The sequence below is a fragment of the Saimiri boliviensis genome, chromosome 7 (assembly GCF_048565385.1).
Source record: "Saimiri boliviensis isolate mSaiBol1 chromosome 7, mSaiBol1.pri, whole genome shotgun sequence".
In the NCBI taxonomy this organism is placed as follows: domain Eukaryota; kingdom Metazoa; phylum Chordata; class Mammalia; order Primates; family Cebidae; genus Saimiri; species Saimiri boliviensis.
The window spans coordinates 86,810,238-86,831,989 of NC_133455.1; the positions used below are offsets into that span (position 1 = coordinate 86,810,238).

Consider the following 21,752-nt stretch of genomic DNA (forward strand, 5'->3'; position numbering starts at 1 on the left):
ACTGCTGAATAACACATTTCGGTGTTATTTAAGGGAGCAGGAAGAAAACACCTAAAATCACACAACACAGGTTAATTCCCTAGGCAATGGAGATTGAAACTAAAGGCCTTGTGGCACCCTGGCCCCCAAAGAGTACCCCCATATTCTTTCGTTTAATCTGGTTCATTTGAACACTGGGTATTAGATAATCCAGATGTGACCAGAGCTGGTTCAGTCCCTATATCACAGAAACCTGGCAGCTCAAGACCATTCTATGTTAGGCCATGTCACCTTCCTCAAACAAAGTGCTGTCCTCAACAAACCACTGAGCAGGGATTTGAATAGACTTCAGTAGATATGTACTGATAAATACAGGGACAAGAGAAAAATCAATAATTTTAGTGGGAAAATTTAACACAGGTTTTCTAAGTAATTTATAGAACAGGCTAAAGCTTAGTAATCTATACCTTCATAGGCAAGATATGAACAACAGGAACAACAAACTTCCCTGACATAGAGAACTCTCACACAGTTGGGCTGTAGAATTCACATGTTTTCCAACCACAAGATAAGCCAGAAATCAACGCCAAAAATATGACTGGACACTATCCACATTTTGGAAACTCAGTCTACCACTAAATAAACCTGTAGGTCACAGAAGAAAAATGGAAATTAGAAAATATGTTAAACTGAATGATAACAAAAAGTAAGGACTTTAAAGATGTATACCCTAAAATCTTACATAAGAAAAAAAGAAATACAAATCATGTATAATTAATAAGCACAAAATTAGATTTTGCATTTAAGTACAAATATATTATTAGTTTATTAAATACAACAGGATTAAAGCTTCAGTTAAAAGAGAAAATTGTTAGATTGGACTGAGCTGACAAAAAACAAAAAGATACAAAAAAATTCATGCAAATATATATATATTTATTTATTTATTTATTTATTTATTTTGAGACAGAGTTTTTCTGTGTCACCCAGGCTGAATGAAGTGCAGTGGCAAGATCTTGGCTCACTGCAAACTCCACCCCCTGGGTTCAAGCAATCCTCCCAACTCAGCCTCCACAGTAGCTGGGACTGCAGGTGTGCACCACCACACCCAATTAATTTTTTGTATTTTTTGTAGAGATGAGGTTTCGCCATGTTGCCCAGGCTGGTCTCAAATTCCGGGGCTCAAGTGATCTGCCTGCCTCAGCCTTCCAAAGTGCTGTGATCACGGGCATGAGCCACTGCACCTGGCTTGCAAATACTTTCTAAAATAAAACTCGCAAGGTTTTATTACTATTGATTTCAACCTGAAAATGAAGTGCCTATTATCAACTTTTCATATCCTTTTATCCATGTTCCCTACTCACAGTTTGCGTCTCTCCTCCACTATTTGAAACCTTCACATATTTATCTTAAAAATTACTTTCAAATATTAACAGAAACCACATGTAGTTGCAGCTCTCAAAAGGGATTCTAGAATCAGCAGGTCCGATGAGTGGAGGGGAAACATGTTCAAAGATATTACTCCTATTTAATTTTGCATTAAAAATGCAACTATTACTGAACTTAAAAGGTTGACAATCATGTGATGTCCTACGTGTATCAGTCTAAGAGGAACATTAATATCTATGAAAAAGCCTGAAATATAAATGAAATAGATGTTTTACCATAGTATTTGGGAAGATACTTTGAAATAAAATCCCTGCCTAATTTTCCGTGTAAGGGTTTTTAAAATGTTAGAAAGAAAACAGGCCTTTCTAATGAAGAGCAGCCTGTAAAATCGAACTGCAGGCATAGATACCCGAAGTTGTGGCAATCATGTTCAAGATGGTGGCTCCATCTTCCCTTCTCTTTGTCAGCCAGGTGTACAGTAAAGGGTAGATAAGATGGTGGCAATCAACTGGAAAGCCTATTTGCATAATAAGATTAGGGTGGGGCAACCAGACTTCCTGGTGAGCCAGGTAAACATCATACCTGATCAAACCAATCTGTGAGCCCTAAGTAAATCAGACACTTCCTCCTCGAACCTGACTATAAAATCCAGCTTATCCACTGCTAGATGGTGTTTTCCACTCGGAGACCCCCTCTCTCTACAGAGAGAGCAGAGCTGTTCATCCTTCTCTTCTGCCTATTAAACCTCTTCTCCTAAACTCGTGTGATTCCTTGTCCTAAATTTTTCTGGCACTTGACGACGATCCCAAGGTATATACCCCAGACAACGCAGTCACTTCATTAATACCTGGCCTGTGAAATCCTAGAACCCAATCTGGCACTCAGAGGAAACCAATGCACCCACCATATCTCCCCAGTTATCACTCATGTATATCACAGACCATAGTTTCCATGAAATGGCCATACAGTATTTCCACTCCCCCCATGCTCTTCCAGAACTCTGACATTCCTCATCAAGTAGAGTGCTTTTTCCTTCCTTTTGAACTTGGGCAGGCCTTTGCAACCATCATGACTGATAAGAGTAAGGCAGAAATAATACTGCATGGTTGTGGTATATAGAATGGTTTTTATCTAGAGTTCCTGGCTGGTAACTCCTGTAGCCCTTGTTACAGTCTTTTGTTATAATGCTGGGTGTGTTAGGCCTCAGGGGCAGAAAGCAGAATCTCTCTGACTTTCTCCTGCCTTCCTTTCCGATTGTGAGCCTTAAGAGCTTCTCCAAAGGCACTGGGTAGTTCATGCCTGTAGTCCTAGCACTTTGGGAGGCAGAGGTGGGAGGCTCACTTGGGCCCAGGAATTCAATACCACCCTAGGCAACATAGCAAGACCCCATCTTATATTTTTTAAATAACGAAATAAAATAAAAGACCCTCTCCAGTGAGGGTCCTGCCTCATACCCCAGGGAAAAGAATATTGATGGGAAGCTTCCACAAAACCCCAAAAGAATGAGTTCAGTGAGCTTCCAGATAGCAGAACAACATATGGAGGTTCTTTGAGGGTGGCACACCCAGGGAGGGCATGGAAGCCCTGCACTTCATCCCCTGATACCTCACCCTACACATTGCTTCATCTGTATACTTTGCAATATCCTTTATTAAAAAAACCACTAAACCTAAGTGATTCCCTGAGTTTTGTGAGCCGCTTCAGTAAATTAATTAAACCACAAGAGGGGGTCATGGGAACTCTAACTTGATGCCAGTTAATCAGACATTTCAGAGGCGAGAACTTGTGACTGATGTCTGAGCCAGGTGGGGTTGGTGGGGGGTCTTGAGGAATTAGTCCTCAAGCCAATGGGATCTGACAGTATTTCCAGGTGGATAATATAAGAGATGTTTGAACCAGAGTGACTCCATCCTGAATAGGGGCTGGGTAAAATAAGCCTGGGACCTACTGGGCTGCATTCCCAGGAGGTTAGTATTCTAGGTTACAGAATGAGATAGGAGATTCGCACAAGATGCAGGTCACAAAGACCCCACTGATAAAACAGGTTGTGGTAAAGAAGCCAGCCAAAACCCACCAAATCCCATATGGCAAATAAAGTAATCTCTGGTCATCCTCATTGCTCATTATAAGCTAATTATAATGCATTTGCATGCTAGCAGACACTCCCATCAGTGCCATGACAATTTACAGAGGCCATGGCAATGATGGGAAGTTACCCTACGTGGTCTAAAAAGGGGAGGAACCATCAGTTCCAGGAATTGCCCACCCCTTTCCTGGAAAATTTATGAATAATCTTCCCCTTCTTTAGCATATAATCAAGAAATAACCATTAAAATAGCCAACTAGCAGCCCTCAGAGCTACTCTGTCTATGAAGTAGCTATTCTTAATAAATTTACTTTATGGACTCACCCCAAATTCTTTTTTGTGCAAGATCCAAGAACCCTCTCTTAGGGTCTGGATTGGGACCCCTTTCCCGTAACAACAGTGTAGGAATTGAATTGGAGGACACCCAGCTGGGGTTTGCTGCTTGATCGTGGGGAGAAATCCCCACACCTTTGGTCACAGAAGTCTCCTATGTTGACTATTGTGGTGGTGGTGTGAGAATAGATGAAAAACTCCGTTGGAGAATTTTTCCTGAAAGAGTAATTTTGAGGCTAGGGAGTAAACAGCAATAGAGCTTCCATCTGGGCTCAGTCAGCTGAGACACACAGATTTGGGGCCCTAGGTCAGCATAAAAGAAGGCTGCCTACTCTGCGAACCACCATGCTGAGGAGACGACAGGGAGAACAAATAATGCTGGAAGAGCCCTCAATTCCTTGAATTTTGCAGCCCAGATGGCAATGAAAGTGACTTCTGGTTGTCCTCACTGTACATTATACACAAATTATAAAGCATTAGCATGCTAAGAGACATTCCCACAGCACCATATGAGCTAAGAAGCCTGTGAGCTGACTCTAACCCCAGCCACTAACAGCAACCGTGTGTCAGACCCCAAGCAAAAACCACCTAACCATCCTAGTCAACCCTAGAAACATGAAAAATGATTTTAAAATGAGGCTTGTCATTTTAAGCTATTAATTTTGTTGTTCAGTGATAATTATGCAATACACACAATCCAGTTATAATACAAAACATTTACATATATTGCAAGCAGAAGACTAATAATAGAAGATTTTGGTTTTTGAGTCAGTTTGGTTTGAATGATTCTGACATTATGTACGTGGAAATAGCATCAGATCCAATGGGTCGAGGGCTCATTTCCCAAGAACCCATCTCCCCCAAACTGCTAAAATTACAAATGTGAACCACCCCACCCAGCCTTCAAAGAGTTTTCAAAAACCAGTGACCACCAAGATCTTTTTTTAACTTTCAAAAATGACATTAAATCCTTCCTCATTTACTTCCCATAGGCCAGTAATTCTCAAAATGTGGTCCCTGTAGCAGCAAAATTAACATGACCTGGAAATTTGTTAGAAATCAGAAACTCTGGGGGTGTAGCCATGTGATTCTGATGCACATTAAGTTTGAGAACCAATGACTAAGGCTTGGCCATATTCTTTCTTTCAAATTTAAAAGCACATTGCCAGGTACAGTGGCTCACAACTATAATCCCAGCACTTTGAGAAGGCAAGGCAAGAGGATCGCTTGAGCCCAGGAGTTCAAGACCAGACTGGACAACATGGCAAAACCCTGTCTCAACAAAATATACAAAAATTAGTCAGAAATAGTGGTGTGTGCCTGTGGTCCCAGCTACTCAGGAGGCTGAGGTAGGAGGCTTGCTTGAGCCCAGGAAGTTTAGGCTGCAGTGAGCCATGATCATGCCACTGCACTCCAGCCTGGGTGACAGAGTGAGACTGTCTGGGGAAAAAAAAAAAAGGCACTTCATTGCATGTGTTCTTTATTATACCTTATGACATGGTGAGGGCTTGGGGCAAATAATGAAAGAACTCATTCAAATTGACATAAAAGGAAGAGCTGGGAACAGAAACTTAGATTCCTAAATTCAACATTTGGTGGATACATATAGACAGTGAATATGCTTCCAAAATTATACAATTTTATAATTTTGAAGGAGTTAATTACAAAAGCTTCCTAGTAATTTTGGTGTATACATTTAGGGGTTGTTTGACAGAAAGAAGAGTCTCATTGGAACCTTAGCTCCACCCTTACTGCTGTGTAATCTTAAGCAAGAAACAAGTTTTCTGAGCCTGCTTTTATAATGGATGAGACCACTGCTTCAAGAGTTAATTACAATTGCTAACAACTGGGCTCTCACTAGGCACCAGACATGACTCTATGTGCTTAGAAAAATTATACTGATGAGAACAATGTAAGATAGATATTGGAACTACCCCAATTTTATAAAGAAATTAAAGCACAAATGATTAAATTCCCCAAGTCATAAAGGTTCCTATGGAGCAACTGAGACCAAATTTGAGCCCAGGAAGTCTGACTTCAGAACCTGAATGCTTAATCACATACCTTCTCACTTAAGGTAATTAAATTATATGATTCATATATGGAACATAACACAGAATGTATTGCAGGAATTCAATAAACCAAAGTCCTTATTTTATCATTATATCTATTAATATTTTACTATTACCATATTTTAGTGCTTAATAGGAAGACTATTATTTCCAGCACCTCTAATATTCTGGGAAAGATGTCCAGCACATTAAAAAGTAAAATACAATGAGAACATCAAGACAATGGGAAGTTCATTGTGCATCTGGTTAACCGTGTATCTTGAAAAGGACCAGGGAAAGAATTCTCTGAACATTTTATGCTTATAATTAGTTCAACTCATGCCTGAAGGAGGACATTTAATTACATGTCCCTTAACATGCATAACTAGACATTATTGCTGGTCATAAAAACATGGAGTTAGCATTAAAATCTAATCATAATATTGTACTCAATGACCCTTTCTCAATTATTAGATCTAAGAAGAGAGGTGACTTATTAAAATATCAATAGTGCTGGCTTTTTAATTACCACATTTCCCAACAGCTGTCCTTTCTATTTGCTCTAAATAATTTTTTTATTGACATCACAGAAAATGCAAGATTATCTGAAAAATTAGCTGCTAAGATTTATCCTCAATCCAACTGTCTACAGGAAAATTTTTAAAGACATTTTCAGTTTCCCCTGGTAAATATTACACAGCCCATACTGCCCAAGAGCTATTTAGCAGGAGAAGCTACTTAGTACCCACAGTGAAATGCAAGCATGTCACTCTCTTTAATTCCCATGTACTTACTTCCACTGCATAGTGCAGAGCTGATGAGCCAGGATGCAATGACAGGTTCTGAAGAGGCTTGATATGAGGTTTCTCCCATCCAAACTCTGAGGACCACTCCACCGCCAGCATGTGATCCGTGAACACAGTTCCAAAAACCAGATTATTGGGGTCTGGCTTTTCCTTTAAAATGGTAGCTGGTGTGACTACAAGGTCTTTAGCCTAAGGAAGAAAAATCATCACTATTTAAAGAAAAAGTTACTGAGCATTCACTGGCTAGATGATACAGAGGGCAAAAAGTGAAATCGTTTGACTTTTAAATGTTGGCAAGAAATTTAACACTTTGTGAGCTGAACAAATCATACCTGCATTCAGAATTCAGCTAGTCATTCATAATCTCTGCAATGTACACTGCCTAATAGAATATCAGAACCAAATTTCAGTCATAAATACAAGAGGGACAAAATAGCAGATGGGGTAAAATGATGCAAAAAAATATACATCCCTTTTTCACTCTTAACATAGGACTCATGTTGTGTGTTTGGGAAAGAGGAGAGGGGTGTTTTCCATAGTAAAAAAAAATGGCAGCACTCAGAATGATTTGTTAAACTAAAAAGAATGTCATTAAGTACCAAACTGCTACTTGGCAATTGTTACACTCCAAATGCCCCAAAGAATTGTTGGCATAAGCCTTCAAAATCCTGGGTGCACTGGAGAAGAAATGAGCAAAGGGAAGCAAATGTTTTCCTCTTTGAAAACAGGGAAGTCAAAAATGAACACTAAGATATAAATCCTCTGTTCTGTGTGGAGGAAACAGTGAACAAAGGAACTCTTATTTAAACAAAGATAAATCAGAGTAATAGGAAACAACTCCCCACAAGGTGCATCTCACCAGCTCCCTACATAGTCAGTTTGCCCACTGCAAATGGCCAAACATTAAGCATACAAATTGCATGTGATACCACCACTAACTTTATAGCAGCTGTGGAATGCTGTCAAAAATACCAGGGAAGGAAATTTTTGATCATTTAAAAAACCAGGGGCAAGTTCAACCTTTATCAGGTTGTCATGGGATGCCAAACTCCATCTCTTTGAATACACAAAGACAGTCATTTCCCTCCCAAATTAAATACAGGCATTCACTAAAGTGAATTATCTTTATTTCTTAAATGACCTAATTCTGCTTAATTCACTGCCTTGCAGCTACTTGAATCATTTGATATATAATGAATGACATTAAATTATATTTTTAGAATAATATTCAGGCTGAAAAACACATTCTAAAACAACCAGAAAGCTCATACTACAATGAAGCAAAACGCATTAAGGACAGAATATTACTGTAATGTTCAGGCTAGTCTACTAATGCTGCTTTGTAATATGCCAATAAAATGCTAAGTTTCAATAAAAAATTGACTTTGTTCTATTATTACTATTATTATTTTGTACATTTTTTTAGAGACAGGGTCTCACTATATTGCCCAGGCTGGTCTCGTACTCCTGGGCTCAAGCAATCTGCCTGCCTCAGCCTCCCAAAGTGTTAACATTACAGGCTGAGCCACCATGCCTAGCCTGTTTTACCACTATTTAATGCAAGTAAAAATGTTAATGTAAGACTCTTTACTAAGTACAATAAGTTTATTTAAAGAAATATATTCCAGCTAAAGTATTTTTATCTTTGAATCCCTTTTCTCTCCCATTATCCTCTAGACTAGGTAGCAGGTCAGGCAGATTTTACTTGCAGACCAAATGCAGCCAGCTGGCATGTTTTGGAATTAAAATGTTATTGGAACATAGTCACACCATTATTGTATATTCAATGGTGGCATAGTCAACTAGTTGTGACAAAAACCTGATGGTCCTCAAGCCTAAAATATTTATCATCTAGGCCTTTAAAGTTTAGCAGGCTGGGTGTGGTGGCTCACGCCTGTAATCATAAGCCTTTGGGAGGCTGAGGCAGGTGGATTACCTGAAGTCAGGAGTTCAAGACCAGCCTGGCCAACATGGTGAAACTCCTTCTCTACTGAAAATACAAAAAATTAGCTGGCCGTGGTGGTGGGCACCTGCAATCCCAGCTACTCAGGAGGCTGAAGCAGGAAAATCACTTGAACCTGGGAGGCAGAGGTTGCAGTGAGCTGAGACACGGCAATGCCCTCCAGCCTGGGCAATAAGATTGAAACTCCATCTCAAAAAAAAAAAAAAAAAGTTTAGCAACCCTTATTCTGGGGTTGTTAAATAAGAACTCTGGCTATTCACAGTTGAATTCCAAAGCTAACACAGTGCCTAGCACACAGAATAGTAAAGGTTTCTTAAATATTGACGATGTCTAGCTGCTTTCAGATATACCCCATAATGAATGATAGACTCGTTCACAGAAGATGTCCAGGATTTAAAAAGAATGAAATTCTAACACAAACTTTTTATTGCATGAATAGTTTCACAGTATTCTTGCACAGTGAACACCTGCGATTTGCTTTAATTAGCTTTTTCAGTGAATGGGGAGGATCCTGGGCTAAGAAATATTTGGAGCCATATCAATACAGTAAGACAAACTTAATGCAAATTTTCTTCTACTAAGACTACCTAATAAAAAAGGAAGGTGGTAGTAAGGCACAAAACAAAAACAGAAAGATGAGAGTAGGTGACAAGAATGATTATGGTCCAGTATATATAATTTTTAGTTTTCTGAGACCTCTCCTTAAAATACCCCTAGGACCGACAAGAGCCCACTATTCCAGAGAGATCAAATTAGTGGCAAAGCAGGGATACAATAAGATGATTTTTAACCTCAACTAAGTGTTTTTACAATTAGAACTTCATCATACCAATTAAATTTTTGATAAAGATAAATTATTACATTACTAGGTACGAGTTTATTTCAGTAAACCACTATAGTCTTTCATAAGACACATGATTTCTTAATGATATGAATAGTAACCTCTAACTTTCTGATTTGTACCTAAGGACTGCCCTATATCCAATTTTTCTTTTTTCTTTTCTTTCTTTCTTTCTTTTTTTTTTTTAATGGAGTCTCACTCTGTCACCCAGGCTGGAGTGCAATGGTGCAGTCTGGGTTCACTTGAACCTGGGAGGCAACCTTTGCCTCCCAGGTTCAAGTGATTCTCCTGCTTCAGCCTCCCGAGTAGCTGGGACTATAGGCATGTGACACCACACGTGGCTAATTTTTGTATTTTTAGTAGAGATGGGGTTTCACCATGTTGGCCAGGTTGGTCTCAACTCCTGACCTCAGGTGATCCACCTGCCTTGGCCTCCCAAAGTGCTGGGATTACAGGCGTGAGCTACCAAGCGTGGCATATATCCAGTTTTTCAAAGTAATATACAATTAGGTGGCTTTATAGTCTCATCATGAACTTTCCTCTATTTTAAAAAATTTCTGCAAATCTGGAAACTAAAATAAGAGCTTTTAACCTGAGCTCAAAGAGAAATTACCTAACAATACTAAATTATTAGGTAATACAGTTAAATAAAGGTCAAATGTAAATAAACAATATTAGCTGAAGATGTGTGACTAGTTTGGGGCAGATATGAAATGTAGTTCTAAGAGAAAAATTCCTTTCTTAAAGGAAGCAAATTTTATAAACAATTTTTTTCAGTGTTCTTCAAAAACTATTTTCTTTTTCTAAATTTCCTTTCCGAAGATGAATAAAAATAATATTTTGCCAAATGATACTTTCTTCTGCATAATTAATCTGTCTCTTTCCAATGTTCTATATTCCCTGATGACATTGATGTCAGGAGGTTTCGTACCATATGTCTGTGAAAGAATTTGGAATGCCATAAAAACTGATTGTGAAATGGCAAGAAATACTGGCAAAAACAGGGCATATTAAAAACAACTTCCAGGCCGGGCGCGGTGGCTCAAGCCTGTAATCCCAGCACTTTGGGAGGCCGAGGCGGGTGGATCACGAGGTCAAGAGATCGAGACCATCCTGGTCAACGTGGTGAAACCCCGTCTCTACTAAAAATACAAAAAATTAGCTGGGCATGGTGGCGCATGCCTGTAGTCCCAGCTACTCAGGAGGCTGAGGCAGGAGAATTGCTTGAACCCAGGTGCGGTGAGCCAAGATCGCGCCATTGCACTCCAGCCTGGGTAACAAGAGCAACACTCTGTCTCAAAAAAAAAACAAAAAAAAAACAAAACAAAACAAAACAAAAAACCAACTTCCTAATTCAAAGTCTGCAGTTGGGTAATCATTTGTTCTGAAATAGGGAGGCTCAGGGCAGGGAAGTGTAAATTTGTTGAAAGTACCTGAAGTCAACACGTTTTTTTTTTTCTGAGACAGAGTCTCCCTCTGTTGCCCAGGCTGGAGTGCAGTGGCATAATCTTAGCTCACTGCAATCTCCGCATCCCGGGTTCAAGCGATTCTCGTGCCTCAGCCTCCCGAGTAGCTGGGATTACAGGCATATGCCACCACGCCCAGCTAATTTTTGTATTTTTAGTAGAGACTGGGTTTCACCCTGTTGGCCAAGCTAGTGTCGAACTACTGACCTCAAATGATCCACTCACCTCAGCCTCCCAAAATGCGGGATCATAGGCGTGAGCCACTGCACCCAGCCTGTCAAAACCTTTTACTCACCATTGAATAGCACATTTGTTCTTCTCTTCTTTGTCTGTACTTTTCAAAAATCAAGTCTACATTACAACTGTATTGGACATTTAATAACTTTATTCTAGGTTCCTGTGCATTATTCTTACTCTAGTTGGAAAGCCTTAGGGACCATGCTCATCATCTTTTAGATATACTCTTTTAAAATCTAATGAAGAGGATCATGAAGAGAACTGCAGATTTGTATTGTTGCATTATGTGGAGATATGTAAAGCCAGAAAAATTGAAAGAAGTAGATGGCTGACCTCTTTCAAAGGAAGAGGATCCTGGAGTCCACAGAAAGATTCACCAGGATGTGTAATGGCGTATCTCATTGCTAGGCTCTGCTGCAAAACTGCATCTTCATTGTAATATGACTGCATCATAATTGGGGCAGGAGGAGTAATATGAAAACTACCCAAGAGAGACCCAAAAGGCAATATGAAATGTTATAAATGATGTAGATTAACAAAAAGATAGAAACATGTATCAAAAGCAACCACAGTTAGAATGACTATTAGAAAGACAAAAAATAGCAGATGCTGATGAGGATGCAGAGAAAAGAGAACTCTTATACACTGTTGGTAAGAATGTAAATTAGTGTATCTACCAAGAAAAATGGTATGAAGTTTTCCCAAAAAACTGTAAGTAGAAGGACCATATGAACCAATCCTACCACTGGGTATTTTCCAAAGGAAAAGAAATCAATATATCAAAGGGATATCTGCACTCCCATGTTTATTGCAGCACTATTCACAATAGTCAAGATATGAAATCAACCTAAGTGTTTGTCAATGAACAAATAAAGAAAATGCGGTGTGTATACACAATGGAATATTATTCAGCCATTTAAAAAAGAGTAAAATCATGCCATTTGCAGCAACATGGATGGAACTGGAAGTCATTATGGTAAATGAAATAAGCCAAACACAGAAAGAAAAAAAAAACCAACATAAAAACAAATGTTCTCTCTTATATGGGGGAACTAAAAAAAAAAGTTGATCTCATGGAGGAAGAGAGTATTAATAGAATGATAGACATCAGAAGATGGCAGGGGGTAGGGAGGGTAGAGGTGGAGGAAGGAGGTCAGTTATTGAGTACAAACATATAGTTAGATAGAAGCAATAAATTCTAGTATTCATAGCAGAGTAGGGTTGCTATAGTTAACAACAACGTAGGATATATATATTTGAGACACAGCCTCACTCTGTCAGCCAGGCTGGAGTGCAGTGGCACAATCTCGGCTTACTGCAACCTCTGCTTCCCAAGCTCAAGTGATTCTCCCGTCTCAGCCTCCTGAGGATTACAGGTGTGCACCACCATGCCCGGCTAATTTTGTAATTTTAGTAGAGACAGAGTTTCACCATGTTAGGCTGGTCTTAAACCCCTGACCTCAAGTGATCCACTCACCTTAGCCTCCCAAAGTGCTGAGATTACAAGCATGGGCCACTGTGCATGGGACTATACATTTTTAAATAGTTGGAAGAGAGAACTTGAAATGTTCCCAAAACATAGAAATGCTAAATACTCAAGGTGATGGACACCACAAAGACTCTGACTTGATCATTACACAGTCTATGCATATAGCAAAATATCACATAAATAGGTATACATATTATGTATCAATTTAAAAAAGAGAAAAGTATGTCAAAAACCAAGATGGTCTATAAAATCTACCATTTTTCTTCCCTAAATTATCAGGGAAGAAACACATGCCTTATTACATATGTGCTGTGACTACATCCATCATAACTCATGTTTTGATGTGTAAATACATGTCAATAGGCAATTCCCCTAACTAAAACCTAATATACAGAAATCTAAATTAACAAATAAAAAGATTATTTATGGTCAGGTATGTTTGCTTATGCCTGTGACCCAGCATTTTGGGAGGCCAAGGTGAGAGGACTGCATAAGCCCAGGAGTTGGTGACCAGTCTGGGCAACACAGGGAGATCTCATCTCTACAAAAAAAATGACAAAATTAGTTGGGCCTAGTGGCGTGCAAGTCTATAGCCCCAGCTACTTGAGAGGCTAAGAGGATTGCTTGGGACTGGGAGATCAAGGCTGAAAGTCAGCCCTAATTAATGGTGCACTGCACCCCAGTCTGGGCAACAGAATAAGATTCTGTCTCAAAAAAAAAGAAAAGGAAAAGATTATTTATATTTGAGTTGACATTATTCTTTACAGAGAATTCTTCATGCTGGGCTTGGTGGCTCACGCCTGTAATCTCAGCGCTTTGGAAGGCTGAGACAGGCAGATTGCTTGAGGCTAGGAATGAGACCAGCCCGTCTACCATGGCAAAACCCCATCTCTACTAAAAATACAAAATTAGCTGGCATAATTGCATATGCCTGTAATCCCAGCTACTCAGGAGGGTGAGGCAGGAGAATCACTTGAACCTTCAAGGCAGAGATTGCAGTGAGTTGAGATCGTGCCACTGCACTCCAGCCTGGGTGATAGAGCAAGTCCCTGCCTCAAAAAAAAAGAAAGAAAGAAAGAAAGAAATTGCAATATTCGAATTTTGTTTTTTAAAAAATCCTTGCTAAGATAACAGCAAGAGAAGAAAAAAGAAAAATAAAAAATCCTTGCAAGTAGAGACCTAATCTTGAATTCACCTTTGGATTTCCAATGCATAGCACAGTCCCTAGCATACTGTGAGAGAGAGCTGAATGTGTAAGAAACTGATGAGTCAAGTTTCCTTCCCTCTCTGAACCACCAGGATGTGAGATCATGAGGACACTCTGTGCTATGGATGACAATTGACAGTGACTCAAACAGGCAGAAAAGCAGCACTAGGCATAAAGAGAAAAGGCCAAAACCTCCATGGGGAGGGAGGGCAGAACATAATGATTTATAGAAAAAACAATATTCCATCCTATATTCGTATTTGTACAATTTTCAATTTGCTTTGTTCCTCACTATTCCCTTGTGAAGTAGGAGCTATTTAATATATAAACCCCATAATTCAGACAGAAAAGAAGGAAATGCAACACTTTCACTGTACAGTGTTATGTGCTGCTGAAAGAGAAAAATCACAGTTTAACTTGCTCTACAAGTAGAATGAAGGGTTGTGCTTACTGTGGAATCAGAAAACATCTAGGTTAATATTTACAAAATCACTATTTTTCAGGAAAAATTTATGACTCAAAGTCAGCAATTAGCTGCTAGATAATTTTTGTTGTGATGAATGTACTGTCGCTCTCTAAATGGCTTTTTTGCTCTAAGAGTGGAATTTTAAATGTCAAACAACACAACCTAGGTACTGGGTAACCCACACAGTGAAAATTCCCCCAAATCTCAACAAGAAATGGATTTACTCGTTGAATATTGCTTTAGACATTTAACATCTAGCAAGCAACTTACCTTAAAAGCCCGCAGCACCTCTTTTGATCCTCCTTCTGCGGTACATTCCGCGGAGCATCCGTTACCGCAGTCCTTAAAGAAGAATTAAATCACCATTAAGTAAATGCAGGTGGGTGAGCGGGACCCGAGGTAACATACATGACTCACCATGATACCGTGTGCTCTTCTCTAGGACCCGCGCAAACAGAAAAAGGAGGATCAGACAACCAAGCACCCAGGCACGAACCTCCAACAAGCGCGTCCTGGGAGTGCTGCCCTGCACTTCCCACCACTGCTGGGGTCTCGGCGGTTTTTGTCCTCCTCCACTGACTCAGGGAAGACTGGTTAAATTCCAGGTCAGCCCTACCGAGCCAGGGTTCGCCGGCAAAGAACAAAAAAACAATTGTCTCCCTTATATCCGAGCAAATAGTCTAGACTGGGGTGTTAAGCCATTTATAGAAAAATCTCCAGGGCGCGCTCAGCCTCGTGGTCTTGTCAATCAGAAGCGCACAATGGCAAGACTGCAAAGGGGACGGGGAAGAGGACGGGCGTGAACCATTTTCTCCACCAGCAGGGTCCTCAGATGCCGCAGCATCCACCCAACACCTTAAACCTCATGGTATTAGGGGGCAATTTAAAAGATAAAGAGAGGGAAGCAGACTAATTGGGAAAACCCTGCAGTTATTTGTTTCAAAGCCTAATCTGCTAAATAACTACGGGAAGGAGGAGGGGAAAAGAGATCCCAGGAGGCAGAAGGCTGCGGTCAAAATATTTTGGGGTGGCAAAGGCACGTAGGATGTGGCTGTGAGTTCTGGCAGCCCAGAGATTCCGCTCCCGCCTCCTCCCTCAGAGCGAGTCCATGGCTACCCTCACGTCCCCCGTGGCGGTCCTCGCCGCGCTCCGGAGCAGGTCACCTATGTTGGTGGTAGACCTAGCCAGCGGGCACCTCGCCTCGCTGAGGCGGAGATTGCAGGCTCGGCCTCTAGATTTCGGGCAGGGATGGGGGAAGAAGAGGAGACGCCTCGCTGGAGGCGGAATGGAGAGCGAGGCGAAGGACGATGGTGCAGGAAACCGCGGCAAGGCGCCCGGCCAGGCCTGTGAGCTACCAAGACCCTAGTTCCAATCCTCCCCCCTTCCACAAACGCCCGGGTTCGAGGTACCTGGCGGGCAAGGGCCGCAGCGAAGCGAAGCGGGCTGGCCATGGGGAGGCTGCGGGGCCGCCGGGCTGCAGAGAGCGGAGGTGGCACCGAGCGCGCGGCTGGTAGCGAAAGCAGGCGGCGTGGCCAAGCCCAGGCGTAAGGCCTGCAGGGCGCCGGGTACCACGACCCGGGGCCGCGCGCCAGGGCCAGGCGCATGGTACGACGCAGCCCCTCCAGCTTCCCTTGGGGAGGAGCCTCCAACCGTCTGGTCCCAGTCTGTCTGCAGTCGCGAAAACAGAGGCGGTTGTCCCTGCCACCACCTGGGTGGTTTGCGGTGGCCCGAGATAGTGCGCCGCGAGCGAGCGCCTTTCCAAGCGCAGGTACTTCGCGAGCATCCTCGTTTATTAAACAACCTCTAGGTGACTGGGTTGTTTATTAAACAACCATCCTTGTTTATTAAACAACCTCTAGGGCGGAGAAGTGCCCCTCGGTCAAGGCTAAGGAAACCTTGGGGAAACTACATTAGGGCAGTTTTTCCATCGACTCCAAATCCAACTGACAAAAGACAATTTCTGTCCTCGAGAGTTTGCAGGCGGGTATTGGCATTTGTGTGTCTGCTCTTGTCTGCCACCGACCCCTATGTGCAAACTGAAAGGGGAAAACGTGAATCCAGTTTTTAGATTTCCTTGCGCCACCTACCCAAACCGAATTTGTAACTCCGGGTGTTACGGGGCTACCAGGCTCGCATCCCCTAAGGACTGTTTCTGCCAGATCTCCACGCCTTTCATCGTTTTCAGGCAACGCAGACCATCAAGAACTCCAATCGTACTGTTTTCAGTTTTCCGATGTAGGCTGATAATTGCAATATTTAGAAAGAGAACTGGAAAAGTGATGTTAGAAATACCATGCGGCTTAGAAAGGGAAAGGGGGATTGGAATAGCTATTGTCTTATACACAGTGTTGTCCTGAAGCAACGTCAGCCTAAATTATGAGACTTCTTGGTTTTCAAATTAATAGGAAGTGGTGACTGGGGCTGACTTGATCTTGGAAAGAGGAAAGGGCAGTTTATTCTAGGTGAAAGCCTGGTTTTCTTTGCATGGTTTCATACAGCACTACTGACAATATACTGTAGCTCTAATCTTATCAACTCGAAAAACCTGCACATTTCCTCGCCTTTATAAAAGGCACAGAAAGACCTCTTACGCTGGGGTGGGGTCCCAAGCTCCAAAGACCACAGAGTCCAGGCAGATCAGGTGCTATCATAGAGTGGTGAATGTTCCTGGTAAGTCCAGGGTAGCTTATAAAATAAGTGTTGTTGTTGTTTTGAGATGGAGTCTTACTCTGTCACCCAGGCTGGAGTGTAGTGGCAGCGTCTCTGCTCACTGCAACGTCCACCTCCTGGGTTCAAGCGATTCTCCCACCTTAGCCTCCCCCGACACCTGGCTAATTTTTGTATTTTTTTGTATAGACCGGGTTTTGCTATGTTACCCAGGCTGGTCTCAAAATCCTAGACTCAAGCAGGCCACCCATCTCAACCTTCAAAAGTGCTAAGATTACAGGCGTGAGCCACAGGGCCTAGCCACTATCTGTATTAACTGCTTCTGTTTCCTCCCCTTCAAGAGCATCTGTCCAATTATTCCACCTAAATAAAGTCTCTAATAGCTTTCATTTTGTTCCTCCCAATGGTTTTGCTTCTTGAGCATTTTCATGGCTGCACCTATGTGCTGGTGACTCCCAAATATATTTTTTAGTCCACCTGTCTCCTAAGCAGTAGGTACTTGCTACTCAAAAATCTGTTAAAATGTAAACAGCGTATCCACCATGTTGGAAGCACTGGGCTAGTTGCTGGGGAAGGGTTGAGAGCATACCACCATCCTGTCATCCTGCATTGCCCACCACCAGAGACAAAAGTGTTAATTGTGTCAGAAAGTGTTAAGGAATCCCACAAACAGATGTAAAATTGTAAGAGCTGCCTGTGCTCTAAGAGCCTCTATTAATGGATTGTACTGACTCAGAAAGGCCTGGAAAGGCTTTCAGCAAGTGATCCTTGAGCAGAAATCTGAAAGATTAAAGAACTTTACTAAAGGAAGAAGGGATGGTGAGTACCTGGTATGAAAGTGAGTTTCAGGACAAAAGAACATCTCTGAGGAGGGCTGAAACAAAGAACCCAAAGAGAGCAAGGGCTGGAGTAGACAGAAGAGGATGGAGCTTGGGCTAGTGAGCAGGCAAAGGGCCAGCCACGTAGTGCCTTATGGAGAGCTAAAGAATAATTTTAAAAAGCAAAAATAAAGTAAAAGCCTGTCATATAGGTATAGAATAAACTAAATTATAGAGTTTACTTAAATCATTTAATGAAGTTACCAGGCAGATATAAAAACTGTTTCAAAGAACAGACACATTTATAGATTGGAAATATTGAAATGAATATGCAAATGAAATTGGCTTCTTCCACAGTAGGAGAGAGAAGCTAATTGAACCCTGACCTTCAGAATTTACTTGCATGAGGACATGCAAGAATTATTTTGCATTTCTATCAGTTATCTATAAAATAACTCAAAAAAATGAATCAATGTAAGACCCAATGAAAGGGCGCAAGGAATCAGAATCAGATAATCTTAAAGGTTTGCTCTAAACAATTCAGTTTTCCATTGAAGTACAAATTTTTCCCTACAGTAGAATAATATAATTTCTTCATTCAGGAGTGCTATTAATCAGCAACAGCTGGAGTAAACCAGACATATTAGTCACTGTACTTATTAGTTATTAGTCACTGCACTTACTAGTTACGTTAAGAAGCTCTAGCTTTAATAGTTTTAAATTCAGCTTAACCTAGGGGCAAGAGAAACCACTGAAAGGTTAAGGATTAGGTGGCCTGTGTGGGAGTGGTGATAGAATTGAATGGTATTGCCTGCAGTTGGGAGATTGGAAGAGGGTCTGGGTGGAGAGGAATGGATTTTGAAGAAGCTGTTACAGAACCCACATACGAGATGATCCTTTTAATAAGTTGGACTTGGCTGGTGGTTGGTAACAGAAGTGGAGAGAAACAGCCAGATTTCAGCAAGAACGGAGATAAGGTGGCAGCCTGGGCAACATGATAAGATGCAGATTAATGGGAGAAAAATCATACAAACGTATTTGATCATAATTTTACGTGACACAAGAGCCTTCAGAACGAAGATCCCAAAATTCATGTGCCACAGAACCTAAAGCAGCTCCAAATGGACAGCAAGTAAAAAACACCAGTTTTCAGAAGTCTGTCATTATGTATTTACACAAATTACATAATCTTGTGTGTATTTACAATTACAAATTAGCAAGTAGATAACAGACAAAGTTGTAGTGTTAATGAGACAAAATAGGATAAAAACACCACAAGGAAGCCATTTGTTATCTATGGAGCAGGACCTAGCAGGGCTGATCCTGGCACGTGAAACTGGAACTGCCATTCCACAATGGCTCAGGGTTGCCATCCAACAGGCTTTGGGCCTTTTACAACAAGAACCAGATGCAAACCCATAAGCTGGGACGACTCACTCTACTGCCCAACAGACAATGCCCAGGCCAAAACTCTAAGCCCCCTTAGGTTAGGTTAAACAAAGTATGGAGAGCCATGTAGAAATATGATTGTACAAAAAAGGTAGGATATAATGCTAATAGACTGAGCAGGGAAATCCAGCACAGACAGGCTGTCTGGACTATTGTTGCCTCTCTGAGTATGCATTTATTCCTTCTGGGTGTGGTGCCAGACCCTCTCGAGAATGAGGGTTTTTTTTTTTTTTTTTAGACGGAGTTTCACTCTTGTTACCCAGGCTGGAGTGCAATGGCGCGATCTCGGCTCACCGCAACCTCCACCTCCTGGGTTCAGGCAATTCTCCTGCCTTAGCCTCCTGAGTAGCTGGGATTACAGGCACACGCCACCATGTCCAGCTAATTTTTTGTATTTTTAGTAGAGACGGGGTTTCACCATGTTGACCAGGATGGTCTCGATCTCTTGACCTCGTGATCCACCCACCTCGGCCTCCCAAAGTGCTGGGATTACGGGCTTGAGCCACCACGCCCGGCAGAGAATGAGGGTCTTATAACCTACAGTCAAACAAGGTAAGCCAGATAATTTCTTTATGGCCAGTTTTTACACAGAAAGGCTGGGGGGTGGAGTGGAGTTAGAGTACTATTTTTAGGTTTTATGGTTGGCTTTGGGGAAAAGGGTTTCGTTTCTATGGCCCACCTTGGGGAAGAAGGACCGTAATTTCTATGACTAGCCTCAGGGGAGAATGAAGGGCCAGAGACAGGAGAGCAGGAGCCCAACATTGCCCAGTTGAGAAATTGGGTTGGTAGATTATCTGTTTTCTTTTGTTTTACTTATTTATTTATTCATTCATTCATTCATTCATTTTTGAAATGTGGTCTCACTGGGTTGTCCAGGCTAGAGTGCAGTGTCAACTGCTATCTCTGCCTCCCAGGCACAGGCGATCCTCCAGCATCCACCTCCTGAGTAGCTGGGACCACAGGCACATGCTACTATGCCCAGCTAATTTTTCGTATTTTTGATAGAGACAGGATTTCACCATATTTCTCTCTGGTCTCGAACTCCTGAGCTTAAGCAATTTGCCCACCTCAGCCTCCCGAAGTGCTGAGATTGCAGGTGTGAGCTATTGCGCCCGGCAGGTGGATTATTTTATAAGCTATTGAACTAGTCTTACAATCCTGAGAATAGGCCAGTCCAATTAAACAGTTAACAGTTGTATCACATTTCAGGCAGTGGTATTGCAGATGGGCTTCCACCAAAGTCAGGCCTCTCTATGAATCAACCAATCAGACATTTAATACAAGGCATTTCTATGAAAACAAAAGAAAAACAAAGATTAACATCTGGAGTTGTCTATAAACTATAAACTAGTTTTCCCACAGTCTCTGAAGTAGCTTCAGATTGCAGTGGCCATCTTACAGGTATTTCTGGATTGTAGTTTGAATCAGATGTTCAACTAAACTGTCTGAGTAATCCACACCTCAGCTGACATGAATGCTGCTCTCATTTATTAAGTTGCTCTCATTATTTCTTCCAAAATTTATATCAAGTTGTCTAGCTAAAGCTTACAGGGCTTGGTGATTCCAAGTCAGAAAAATGGTAGAAAAATTGGGAAATCATTAGTTTGGAGACTTATACCCAGGAAGGAATTCAGGATTCAGTCCATATTGCAGGCAAATAAAAACTAAAAAAAAAAAAAAAAAAAAAAAAAAACCAATGGTCAGGACTACAAACTTATAACAGGTATGCTATAATTTTCTTCTCAAATATAATTTCCTCTTCTGCAGTCACCCCAATTTTTGCCACAAAGATAATAATAACAAGACTAATTTATTTACAAAGTAAGTTTAGTCTCTGGCATGATTATCTGCTTAAAGTGCAGTAAGAATGGTAATTTATTATAAAGGCTCTTTTTAAGTTGGCTTTGTTGGAACTTTTTCATAAGGAAGCTCAGATTAAGACTTTTAAAACCTCCCAATGACCTGGTGCAGTGACTCACATCTGTAATCTCAGCACTTTGGGAAGCCAAGGCAGGCAGGTCATGTGAGGTTAGGAGTTCAACACTGGCCTGGGCAACATGATGAAACCTTGTCTCTACCAAAAATATGAAAAATTAGCTGGGTGCGGCCGCACATGCCTGGAATCCCAGCTACTTGGGAGGCTGAAGTAGGAGACTCGCTTGACTCCAGGAGGCAGAGGACACAGTGAGCCAAGATCGCACCACCACACTTCAGCCTGGGTGTCAGAGTGAGATTCCATGTCAAAAAAACAAACTCTCAAGGCAATGAAGCTAAGCCAAGGATTCGCCATCAGACTGTGCCTGTGAAACCCGTATGAATTTGGTGAATTTATCTCTTTTCAAGGTCTCCAAAATACCTTGAGTTTCCTGGGCCTGTCAGAAAGTGACATTCTTTACTTATTGCAAAGTTAGAAACCCTATAAAGGAATTGTGTGGGCAAGGTATGAGGCCTGTCTTTTTCCAAGCCTATTGGCTCTATAAAGTCAACCTCAATCCCTCAGAGCAG

General features: G+C 41.4%; 1 protein-coding gene across 6 annotated transcripts in view; it reads right to left on the reverse strand.

The window, feature by feature from the left end:
* BCAT1 (branched chain amino acid transaminase 1) overlaps positions 1-21,752 on the reverse strand; it is a 113,799-nt gene that overhangs the window by 60,517 nt on the left and 31,530 nt on the right. The window contains exons 1-3 of one of the 6 annotated variants that reach the window (XM_003926578.4): positions 15,723-15,975; positions 14,584-14,655; positions 6,633-6,833 (exon numbers count right to left, since the gene is read on the reverse strand). In XM_003926578.4, the coding sequence (XP_003926627.2) occupies positions 6,633-6,833; positions 14,584-14,655; positions 15,723-15,917 (468 nt within the window). In that variant the 5' untranslated portion in view covers positions 15,918-15,975. Of the gene's footprint in view, positions 1-6,632; positions 6,834-14,583; positions 14,656-14,730; positions 15,044-15,073; positions 15,320-15,722; positions 15,985-21,752 lie in introns of those variants that run through there. The other 5 variants (XM_074402924.1, XM_003926577.4, XM_074402922.1 and 2 more) reach the window with 5 other exon arrangements.